Raw genomic sequence first — 12,676 nt, forward strand, 5'->3', positions numbered from 1 at the left:
TCATCGAGCCTTGCTAGATCAACGGTTTGCTTGGTTGGTTCCCCTCCTATTTCCTCCGCTTCTACATTCGAAGTCCCTGCCGCTTGGTCATTGGGAAGGTGCTCGACTGGTGACAACCCGGTTAAGGCATATAAAATGTTCTCCATGCACTTCGTCATCCCACTTTGCGACGCCAGAACCGCAGATAAGGCTACTTCTGAGGGGGATTTTTCTTTGTACATCCCCTCCACCGTAGAATGAGGGCGCCCCCACCTTTTTCTAGGATAGCGTTTTTTGTAGCGCACTTCTCCGCTTTTCGGCGAGTGTTCAGAGTTATCCTTCCTGACGAGAACCTTGTTGCGGGCCCTCGACGGGGTTGGTGTTACTTCTTCCTGCCCTTTCTTTTCATCCACCTCCTAGTTTCTTTCTTTGTTGGAGTCCTGCAAATCCAAGGGTTGCGAGTTATGTCGGTCTGTTGTCTTGGCGAGGACGTTATCCTACTCTACATTTTTAACTGGTTCGACCATGATTTGGGTGTGTACGCATTTTTTGAGAGCTTCTGACGAAGAATCAGGACAACACCACAATTGTCTATCCCCACAGACGGCGACAAACTATTTTCCGGTGAAAATGGATGTACCCGGACTCCAGTTAGAGATTTGTTTTTGTAGGGTTTAAAGACAAGTTAGTTGTATCCGATCCCGGAAACTCCACTAAAAGCTTGGACATTAAGATAAATAAAGGATATATTGAAGATGATAGAATATGAGTTCAAATCCGCGAGATCAGTATATTATGCTGACAATGGTGGTTCTTACAAGATTTAATGGAGATAGAAAAATTCTAGGGTTACAAAATATGAGATAGATCAAGATGCCTTTTCTTCCCACCTAAGCTATCATTATATAATTCAAAGACATATTTTTCTACCGTAAAGGACATATGAAATGATGTGCCTGAAGCACCAACGTTCGTTCGTGCAGCGGCCCTCTGATCGTGGCCAGCTGATGTGACGGGGGTTGTTGGAAATGGAAAACAGCTGTGAAGGCACCCATGGTCATCCTAAGGTTGCCCGGTCCCCCAAAGATATCCGGATGTGTATTTTCCCCAATACACTTAGGTTAAGGGAGGAGAAGCATCATCCGTTGTACCACAACCTTTGGTGGCACCCGTGAACTCTCTTCATAAGTTGTTGCTTCTAGGGAAGCCATTTGCTCCAATTAGCACTTGGTATGTGTAAACTTTTTGAATGCGTCCCTCTTTTATTTTCAAAAAAAGACGTCTGCCTTCTGATTAAATTATCAGGCGTGTGACACGAAATTTGAAAAATTAAAATAAAAACCAAAAATAGAGAAAATAGAACTGAAAAAGAAAAAGTGAGAGCATTCCTTAACATGTAAAAAGTCCCATTTTTCAGCCTCTACCTAAGCAACTCATAGTCCCACATGCAATGCAGGAACTCATCAATAAAAGAAAAGAGGATTATAATTATGCATTTGCTTTGCCAAGAGAGAATTTTCCCTTTACTGAGTAGAGAAAAAGTTTAGGGAAAAAAGAGAAAGCAGAAGGGGATTAAACCATTTGTGAAAAAAAAAAAAAAAAAAAAAAAAAAGTAACATGTAACATGTGAGATAAAACGAAATTGACTGACATTTATGAGTAGGACTGCACGTGAATATTAAGTTTTTGTTATTACAAATTCAAATTCTGAAAGGAAGTCTATTTTAAAGTGGCCGGAGAATGTTAGGTCATCTTTCTATAATAGTTATCCTCTGGAAATACTCATTTCATTATAACAATTAAGCTTTCTATAGAATTGATTTTCATGTTAGGTATGTTCGATCTATACAACATTTTACTATAGCAGTCAAAGAGGTTTGACATGTAAAAAATTTACAGTGATATATTTAAGAATTGTCAATAGAAAACAAGAAGATTTGAAACTAAAAAAGGAAAAAACAGAGTTAACAGCCGACCACCCTACGATTGAGCTACTGAGGAACAATAGAAGATTCGATCTTATAAAGTTCGATTCCCGTTTCTAATCCATGATCAATATAAGCACGAAGGTTCCTTTCAGAAGCTCTTCCACACAGAGGGAGAAAATGTTTGCTGCCAACTTGCCAGACGAGCAGATATTGAGCTCAGCAACGCATTTATTATTTGGATGCGCAATGTCCAATTTTTCACCTTCTTCCCAAACAAACGGACATGCAAGGCAGGAACTCAATGGAGAAGGAATTTACCTTTATGACTGTGATAAAAATAGTTTAGTGTCAAAATACTTTGATTGATTGTAACATGTAATATGCCTTGTTTCTTAGTTGATAGATTAAACTTACTATAAACAACTATCTATTCACTTCGGCTATCTTAATCTGATAGTATAAAAGAATTGTTCACATAGACCATCTTAATATATATGATAATGTAATGAAAACTACTACTTCCTCTGGTCCAAAAAGAGTGTTCACTTAGCCGTTTGCACATCCCTTAAAAAAATATTAACTTCTAGGCAAAAATAGGCAATTGGATTAAATTATCTCTAATTAAATAGGTATTAGGGTTTGATCACTTAACACTTAATAAGAAAAAATCTAAAAAGATAAGATTAATATTTTTCTTAATTTGACAAGTGGACACTCTTTTTTAACTAAAAAATAAATTTTAAATAGACACTCTATTTGAACCGGAGGGGAGTGTATACTAAAACGCTCAAATCCTCATGCAGAGTGATATTTTGGAGAATTAAACAGAGCAGAGTGGATTAAATCACGTGTAAAAAGGGGAAGTAACATGTAACATGTGAAAACACTAAAGTTGACTGACATTAATGCGAATGACTGTACATGAATATTATGTACTAGCATGTTATTTGTCTAGAAATGAAAATTCAATAGAATATTTTATTTGCTATGTTATGTGGTTATACTCCCTTACCAAGAAGATCCTTAATTTTAATTCTCCATTTCCCATTTTGACTTTGATGATCAAATAGACTCATAATACGTCAAAGCTAAGGAAATAACACCTAAGGACATATTATACTTTGTGCTTTCGTTGAAAACAAACAAATAGAAATTTGTTAGTCAAAAAATATGTCTTCACTTTTAAGATCAAATCTGGATGAGTTAAATTGGAATAGAGGAGTACTTCACTGACCTATCATTTATGTTTTCCTTTTCTAAAAATCAAAGTAGTTTAATTCACAATAAAAATTGGTCAACTGACAACATTATGAGAGTCCTCTGTAAATAATGAGAACTTGATATTACTTCAGCTGCCCTGGCTTCTCTATCAATAGAGGGAAAAAGAAAATAGGGATAATAGCACTTCTGGTCCTGATAAATTCTTAGTCCTTGTAATATCTAACTAAACAATTAATCCTTTAATTTATTGATATATGTGTTGTTGATCTCTTCATGTAAAATATGTTATATTTAGACTATTTTTAGAACTATATTGTCATCAAATGTAGAGTAACAATACAAACTTAACATCATGCATAATAATTAAGTGGTGGAACAATTGATAATCATGATAAATTTGTGAATATTCACAAGCAAAGGGATCAAAAGTGCACGTTTCAATTAACTGAAGATCAAATGTGCTTAGATATTACAAGGACCAAATTCAGAGTTTCTCAGAAATTGAGTGACCAAAAAGTGATATTAACTCAGGAAAATCTATACATTGCTATATCTTTTGCCTTTTTGGTCAGTATTAAGAATAGAGCAATTATTTGCACCTCAGAAAAATCTTTGATCAGAAGAACTTTTCTTTATTTTGTAACAAATACATTAGTTAGATGCCTCCTGGCGAAGGAACTGAACAAATTTTGATCTGAACTCTGAAGGAATTCGGACAGGACGATAACTTTTATTAAGCCACACCGCTGTTCCTCTTGCCTCCAAGATGGGCTGGAAAATTTAACAAAATGCAGTAAGATATGAGAAGCATAAAGTGGTTTTTGCTATTTTCTCCTCTTCAATTATAGATAGTTGAATGGTAATGGAGGAAACTGACCTCTTGATCTGGAAGTTTGAAGATGAAGTGTTCGAAAAACAAACGAGCAGCTGAAGAGTCGGATATTCGCACCTTCACCACGAATCTATCTCCACTCTGAACCAATGATGAAAGAAATGATAACAAGCAGGATAACACAACGCAAATTTTAAGCAGTTCTGTTCACATTTGAAGTCAATACAGAGATTAAACAGCTTTATTTTCCCTGATTAAGTCACATTTGAAGTACTAAGGTTATATTTTTATGTACAGTTGACAAGACTAATAAAAACATGAACCATTAACAAAAACATTGTTCCAAGTAATTTGTAAAGACGGCAGTGTCACATTATAATCAGCTGTAAAAAGCTTCATTTAGACGACTCATCATCCATTTGACATTAACCTGCCTAACTATGCCTATCCAAACTTGTCACACTTGAAATTGAACATTTTAAGCCTTCTTCATTTCAACATGTATTCACAGTTCTAGTTTTCATATTCAAAAGCGAAGACTACCACAAATTTAAATTGAATAGGACATTTAACCAAGGTTGGTATTTCTGGTTGCATAGTTTTTGATCCTTAATGATGTGTAAATGAGGATCATACCCTTAGAGGTGCTAGATACTTAAGTGACAGCTCTGTTACTGCTAATGCGTCACCATTGCGTGCCACTTCATCAGCACTTATGCCGATCCTTTCTAGAAGCTCATGACGACCTGTTTCATTTATTGAAAACAAGTCATAAATACGAGAAGAAATATTGTCATTTGAAAGTCTTTGATATGGACTAGTTTATACTTCATATCCAGTATTATGTAATATACAATGAGCCAGATCCTTGTACAGAAGGGGACTGGGGTATCAATCCCAGAAGAACAAATTTTTTAACATGAAGACATTTAAGGTGGCAGGTCTCCTACTTACAGTATTGACAGCAAAGGAATTTGCAAAAGATAAGGTTACAAGAATATGTGACACAGTAACAGTTTGCATTTGGTAGGTGTTCTGGACAGAAAGGAACAGAGTGTTTATTTAGAGAAAATCAGAAAGCATGTAAAAGAGTAAATATTAGATTTCTTTCTCTTTTCGTTTTGGTGTAGAAATGATGTAGAAAATATGATGGAATTGCTCTTTTTTTTCAGTAGATAGTACGCTGAGGAAGCTGAGGTTTTCTAACACGCCATGTACATATGCAATACAAGCTTAAAGCTAATTTTTGAAGCAATAAAATCAACAACTTATCGAAAAAGTTGAATTTCCTTATCGTAGTAATTAACAACCTACTAGATTATCCAAAAATATCAACTTGTTTCTGCAATACCATTTTCTCTATGGCTCTATGCTCTTCAATTTCTTTTTACTATATCATGAAAAAGGACAGACCTTTCTGCACATAAAAAGTTCAAATCATCAAAAGATTAAACCTATCTCCACCTTTAGTCCCACTTACACTTAACGCTAATATAAAACTGCAATAGTTGCCTTAACACTCATGCAAATCAAATTATTCACTTAATGTGAGTTGGAAAGAATACTTACTTCTTAAAAATGTGAAAATAATCAGTAATGGACAAGAGCTAGACAAAAGTAAAACTTTATCGACTCACAATAGTCAACTAAAGCAACTATCGCCTTTTGGAGTTCCAAGATCTGTTCTTGAGTTGTCTAAATATTACTGTTTGCCTCCAGCAAGGTGACTCTGGCTTATCTCTTATAGTTTATATTAAACTGGATGGTTAAACTGTGATTATTTTTCTCTTTTACCATTCTCTCATGGCAAAGGTCCTGATCATATTCTAACATTTATTTTCATAAGGTAAAGTTTATAAATGTAAGATCATCAAGTGTATGCTGTTATAGAGAACAGAATACATCAAAGGTAGTCATCATGATTCATGAGTATCATGTATATTGCCATGTTGCTCCAAAAAGAAAGGAGAAAATACATAAAATCACCCCGAAACTTGTCTCCAAAACTCACTTTATCAATTTAACTTTACAGGCAATCCTTCCCACCCACCCCCCCCCCCCCCAAAAAAAAAAAAATCCCCCAACACACCCTAAACAACTTATAAGTGAATTTTGTTCAACCTTACTTTGCCCAGACCAGTTGAGAGCTGGGTATTGTTGAACCACTCGCTTTGTGATTTGTCCACGTCATTTAATGAATAACTTTTTTTTTATAATTTCGTTGAAACTAACTAAAATATAATTAAATAAATCCCAACCCAAGCCATTCCCAAACAAATACCCCTAAACCTAAACCCACATTTCCCTTTCTTCTCCATCGTGTCTTACTCCATAACCAAACCCACATTTCCCACAGATTCCCAAATTTCCATTATTTTCATATAGAAGACCTTATCCCTCCAAAATGTAACCTTGTCCCTCATTTTCTTCCTTAATTACATTTGCTCTCATCCGATCCATATTCTTTGGCAAGGAAATATTCACAGTCATCATCATTTCTGGAAGATCATCCTCAAACTATTCTCTAAAACCTCTAGTTACAGGCAAGCCCCTGCTATGAATGTGGGGTTTCCAATCTTAAGAAACCATTTCTTTCCTCTGATTATGCACCTATTATCAAATTCCTTTCTTAAGACTTTTAAGTTTGTGAAATATATATTTTTTCTTAATTTAAGACACACTGTAAAAAGGATGATGAATAAATAACTTTGAATAAATATATTATCATTTATCATTCATGGAATCAAGTATTTTTCAATTTCTTAAAATACTTACCATCAATCATTGAACTCTCCTCTGAAAACAAAATGAAGTGGTGGGATGGATGTAGAGGAGGACGGAAGGGGAAATGATGGCTGATGGCTGATGGCTTTGGTGAAAATGAAGAAAGAAAGAAAAAAAGAACTGACGACAAAGTGAGAAAGAACAAGAAAAGAAAAAAAAAATACAATTTTAATATTTATGTGTAATTAGTTATATATTGTCCAAACGGAGATTGACACGTGTCTTTTTTGTCTGTTTTAAGCACTTTTCGCTTGTGAGAAACTGAAATCACTTTCTCTGCCACATCATCACTCAAGGGTGTATTAATTTTATTTGGAACAAAAATAAGGGGGTAAAACACCCGCAAAGTTTAATAAGGGGGTAAAACACCCGCAAAGTTTAAGTGTACAAGCGAGTTTTCTGGACAAGTTTAGGGGTGATTTTATGTATTTTCTCAAAAGAAAGCAAAGAAATACACTTAAATTTTAAGACTAGTTACATTCTCCTTTTTGTCTTTAGAAATTCAATAATTTCTATCTTTCCACATAATCTACCAGATTGTTTGATCATATGCTAACATTAAGAACAAGTAACTGTTCAATTACTTTTAAGCTTTTTTGCAGGATAATCTTATTTCTTCACCTACAGATTCCAGTGAACTTTGTCTATTCTAGCTAAAATTCATGCGTCAAAAGTTGTAATAACAGTAATACACTGGCTCCATTTTTGGAATTTAGCATAAGAAACTCCGTAGCTGTTAGTTTAGTAAGTTCAAATCCTTTAAAATGATGATACACTTCAGTGAGAAAAAATTAAGCTTGTGCTTTCCCTTTGTCTGTCCTTTTTCTTTTTTAACAAAAAGGGAAAAGGGTTAGCGGAGCAAAGCAAGGAAGTAATCAATAACAATGGAGGAACTAGCAAGAACTGATATAAATTTATAGAATTTAACCAGAAAAATTATATTAGTTAAGTAAGAAATTAGACTACTCTATACAGGTCACACACAACGTAATAGGACTTAGTACATTGGAAAATCTTGAATTCGTGATAGCCATGGTTCAGCATCACGGGTAACGATCCGTGCCAATTACTTAACAACATTTTGAATAGACATGTTATTCGCTTACAATTGACCTCTTTTTCGGCAAGAGAGATACTAATTTATACCTGAGCAAAGTTCTGGCAGATAACTGTTCTTAAGTTCAGATATGAAGTGGATATTGGCTTCATCTCTGCTATGCGTAAAACACAAGATTCAAACAGTCATTGACCATATAAGTCCCCTTCAAATATGGGCCAATAATGTTTTAGTAATAAGCAGAGCAAAGCAAAGCAAATCATAGTCATTATCCAAAGTTTGGATAACATCATCTCAAGTTATTGAAAGAAAAAACGAATTCCATAAGCAAGGGTAATAGATGATCTTACTACGGGGTCACTAAAAAGCTAAGTTACTCGGAGTCTTCGAAAGTGTTGCCGCACCCGTGTTGGATCCTCCAAAAATACACTACTTTTGAAGGATCTGACACGCACCTGACCACATTTTAGGCGAGTCCGAGTAACTTAGCTAAAAAGTAACATAGAACAGATATAAAAGATCCTTGGCCAGTAATTTCTACTCATACCATTTACCAGATTTCTCGGCTGACCAAGCTCTTAGCCCATTTTTATTTGTCTTGGTTATGGATGGTTTGACGCGGAAAATTCAAGGTGAGGTGCTATGGTGTATGTTATTCATGGATGAAATAATCTCGATTGACGAGACTCGCATTGGAGTGAACGCTAAGCTAGAGGTTTGGATACAAACTCTGGAGTCTAAAGGGTTCAAGTAGAGTAGGACCAAGACAAAGTACTTGGAATGCAAGTTCAATGACGTGACACATGAGGCTGGCGTGGAAGTGAGGCTTGGTGCTCATGCCATCTAAAAGAAAGGAAGTTTCAAGTATCTTAGGTCTATTACAAGGAAATGGGAATATTGACGATGATGTCACACATCGTATTGGTGCAGGGTGGATGAAATGGAGGCTCGCTTCAGGAGTGCTGTGTGATAAGAAGGTGCCACCGCCCACCAAAGCTTAAAGGAAAGTTTTACAAAGTGGTAGTGAGACCGACTTTGTTGTATGGGACAGAGTGTTGGGCAGTCAAGAACTCTCAGATCCAAAAGATGAAAGGTGCGGAAATGAGAATGTTGCGATGAATGTGTGGGCACACCAGGCAAGATAGGATTAGGAATGAAGATATCCGGGATAAGGTGGGAGTGGCATCGATGGAGGACAAGATGCGGGAGGCGAGGCTGAGATGGTTTGGGCATGTGAAGAGGGGATACACAGATGCCCCAGTGCGGAGGCGTGAGAGGTTGGCTATGGACTGTTTCAAAAGAGGTAAACGTAGGCCGAAGAAGTATTGGGGAGAGGTGCTTAGACAGGATATGGCGCAGTCCCAGCTTACCAAGGACATGACCTTAGATAGGAGGTTATGGAGGAGTCACATTAGGGTAGAAGGCTGGTAGGTAGTCCCGCGTATCCCTTCGTACTAGTAGTCGCTGTTTTGATCTATAGTTTATTGTCCTTTGATTCTTGCTACTATATGTTGTTTCTTTTACTTCGATTATCTTATTTATCTGTGGTAGATGTGGCTTTTTTTTTTTCAGACTGCTTCATCATGGCTTTTTCGCTTTCGTTAGTTTCATTTTCATATTGCTTTGAACTGCTTGTGCTTATCTGACCTTTTCTCGTCATGTTTTCTCTTGAGCCGAGGGTCTTTCGGAAACAGCCTCTCTATCTTCCGAGATAGGGATAAGGTCTGCGTACACTTTACCCTCCCTAGACCCCACATTGTGGGATTTCACTGGGTATGTTGTTGTATTAAAAGGAAAACGCAGTTATACTTTTTGTTGGATGAAGAAAATCACAGCATAATATGCTAGAAGTAAATCAACTGAAGTGCGATCGAAGCCGAAAACCTTACCATGTTGGCAATAACTTGCATAAGTAGCATTGTTTACAACATTGTACTGATCCAATTCATAGTCCCGGACTTTGAGTTCAACTTCATGGAACTCACTCATTATGCTAAGCAAGATCAAAATATAAGCTCATATCAATACAACAAAAAAAAAAAAAAAAAAAAAAAAAAAAAAAACAAAACAAAACAAAAAAATTGACTATGTCAACGAGCAAATTGTAACCATCAATTCTTGCTGAAACTGAAAATGAAACAACAAGAAAGGTGAATCCTATATAAAGCTCGACTGAAAAAGAACAACTTTTTCCATGAACCGGAAAGGAAAAATATACTAAATTGAATCAATCAGTTGCCCTCAATTATAGAAGTTGAAAATGCACAAATCCTTCATACAGATAGAGAAAACATAGTTCTAATAGAGTTCAAACCTAACAGAAGCTACACTAAACCAATCAATCAACAATATCTAGAACCCGAACTAGTTAAAACTCACTACACAATGCATCTGTCCATTCAATCACAGTCAAGCGGACAAATGCCGAAGAATTCAATATTCAGAGAATTTATAATAGTTAGACTTATTTAACCCTGATCGTCAACCTGGACAACTCTCATCTTTTATCCAAGAACTAATACGACTATGGTTTGTCATATCGAATGAATTTGAATGGAACTATAATTTACTCCTCTCTGTCCCAATTTACGCGACACTCTTTTCTTTTTAGTCAACCAAAAAGAATGACACATTTATATATTTAGTACTCCCTCCTTCCCAATTTATGTGACACAGTTCGAATTTCGAGAGTCAAACTTCTTTATTTTTTTACCGTGAATACGAATATCCAATCTTTAAATTTTTCGAAAAATAATTTACATATTTAGAAACTACATTTAAAATATTTAAAAGACATACGAGTAAATCGTGGCCAACAATTTTCTTGTTTGACTCTCGAAAAAAACAAAAAGAGCCATATAAATAGGGACAATAAATTGGAACAGACGGAGTAACCATTTGACTTTAAAGTTTCCATGTTTCCTTTAATGAAATGACTTATAAACATACAAATATCAATGACTTATTTTAAGCCACAAATTTCAAAAGTTTTACATTTTACTCTTGCACTCGTTTGGCCATGAATATTTTTAACTTTTTTTCCGGAGTTGAATTAAGAAAATCATGTTTGGCCATAAAATTCAGGAAAATTTCATAATACAACTTGAAGTTGAATTCCGGAATTTGAAAAACACCAAAAAGTTATTTTCACTTTTTCCACTCCAAATCACTAAAAAAAATCAAAAATCAAAAACAACTCCAATTTGTATTCATGGCAACTTCAATTTCTAAATACTACCATTTTTCACTTTGAAAACAATAACTACTTTTTTCAAATTTCCCAATTTTCATGGCCAAAAGGACCATTAAACTCCGGGTTCAATCAAATATGTTACATAAATTGGGGAGTAAGAGAGATATACGTACCCTTGACCACCTTTGAGATCAAATCCATGAGCTGTAAAACTCCTCAATTTACTCCCCGATGACTGTAACTTCTTCACCGGGAATTTCCGGTTAGGGATGACCGGAAATGTAAAGGGTGACCGATGATTATTTGGCAACAGTGGGTTCCCAATTGAAGTGTGTGTTATATGTCCAACGCACATCAAAGGGGAAACTAAGCATTGCGACATTTCTGTATTAATTTTTTTTTAAAAATTGTGATAATAGTGAAGAATTTGGAGATTTAAAACAGCCGGAAATTGGAAATATAAGGAAACTTGTTTTAGTTTAGGTATGTAGGCGTGAAGGTTTATGCTTTTGGTATTGCAACGGCCAACGGCATTGTTTGGTCCCCATACAAATTTATGTGGGGAACGCTTCTTTTAAGGGAAAATTTGAGAAGTATACAAATTGGTCACTTATATTTTATAAAAATAGCCTAAAATTTATATTATAAAAAATAACTCAAAATATATACAAACATATACAGTATATATACGCCTATATAAATATTTATATCAACATATACAAACATATAAAAAGAAAGAGCGAGAGAGAGTGAGAGAGAGAAATGTTTGGGTCATCTTTTGTAAGAATTAAAAAAATGGGTCAATTTTCATCGCATTGTTGTCCCAATTAACATACAGTGTAATTTTCTCTTTAAATCTGTTTAAAAAAGAATGTCACTTTTTTGTATTTATAAACAATTGAAGATGATTTGCGTATTTTATAAAAATAGCCTAAAATTTATATTATAAAAAATAACTCAAAATATATACAAACATATACAGTATATATACGCCTATACAAATATTTATATCAACATATACAAACATATAAGAAGAAAGAGCGAGAGAGAGTGAGAGAGAGAAATGTTTGGGTCATCTTTTGTAAGAATTAAAAAAATGGGTCAATTTTCATCGCATTGTTGCCCCAATTAACATACAGTGTAATTTTCTCTTTAAATCTGTTTAAAAAAGAATGTCACTTTTTTGTATTTATAAACAATTGAAAATGATTTGCGGTCCCATAGATATTTAAAGTTTTGTCTTGGACCATAAATTTTTAAGATGTTCTTTTTTTTCTTATGTTTCGTGCCTAGTCAAATGGTGTCACGTAAATCTAAAAGAAGGGAGTATATCTTTATACTTTGAAAAATTCATTCATTTTGAATCATAAAAAAATATCAAAAGTTAATTTATATTGGAGTATCTTTTAAGTGATGCCGGAGAGGGTGTGACCTAGCCGTCAATAAAGTGGGTTGAAAATCACGTAGTCTTAGGTTTAAATTCCAGCAGAGACAAAAATATACAAGGTATTTTCTTTCCATCTGTCGTAGCTTTAGTGAATAGAGTTATGCAGGTAAAACTAGTGGAGGTGCGCCTAAGTTGGTCCAGACACCACGGTTATTAAAAAAAAAAAAGATAAATGTTGGCGATACTTGATATTAATTTATTCCTACTTTTATTATTCTTTGTTTGGTTTTATTTT

General features: G+C 34.8%; 1 protein-coding gene across 1 annotated transcript; it reads right to left on the reverse strand.

The window, feature by feature from the left end:
* Positions 1-3,547: 3,547 nt before the first annotated feature.
* Positions 3,548-11,526, reverse strand: LOC132615347 (acyl-acyl carrier protein thioesterase ATL3, chloroplastic-like). Its single transcript, XM_060329934.1, has 5 exons — positions 11,168-11,526; positions 9,691-9,794; positions 4,597-4,706; positions 4,006-4,101; positions 3,548-3,899 (listed from the first exon to the last, which is right to left on the reverse strand). The coding sequence occupies exons 1-5, from the start codon at positions 11,374-11,376 to the stop codon at positions 3,780-3,782; spliced, it is 639 nt and encodes a 212-aa protein (XP_060185917.1). The 5' UTR covers positions 11,377-11,526; the 3' UTR covers positions 3,548-3,779.
* Positions 11,527-12,676: the final 1,150 nt, after the last annotated feature.

Source organism: Lycium barbarum, chromosome 10 (assembly GCF_019175385.1).
Source record: "Lycium barbarum isolate Lr01 chromosome 10, ASM1917538v2, whole genome shotgun sequence".
In the NCBI taxonomy this organism is placed as follows: domain Eukaryota; kingdom Viridiplantae; phylum Streptophyta; class Magnoliopsida; order Solanales; family Solanaceae; genus Lycium; species Lycium barbarum.

Bases quoted from the DNA above. Each gene is read 5' to 3' on its own strand.
- LOC132615347 (XM_060329934.1), bottom strand. From the start codon at position 11,376: ATGTCGCAATGCTTAGTTTCCCCTTTGATGTGCGTTGGACATATAACA. The intron at 9,795-11,167 runs GTACGTATATCT...GATCTTGCTTAG, and splicing joins GATCTCAAAGGTGGTCAAGG to CATAATGAGTGAGTTCCATG. The intron at 3,900-4,005 runs GTCAGTTTCCTC...TAAATTTTCCAG, and splicing joins TCAAACTTCCAGATCAAGAG to CCCATCTTGGAGGCAAGAGG.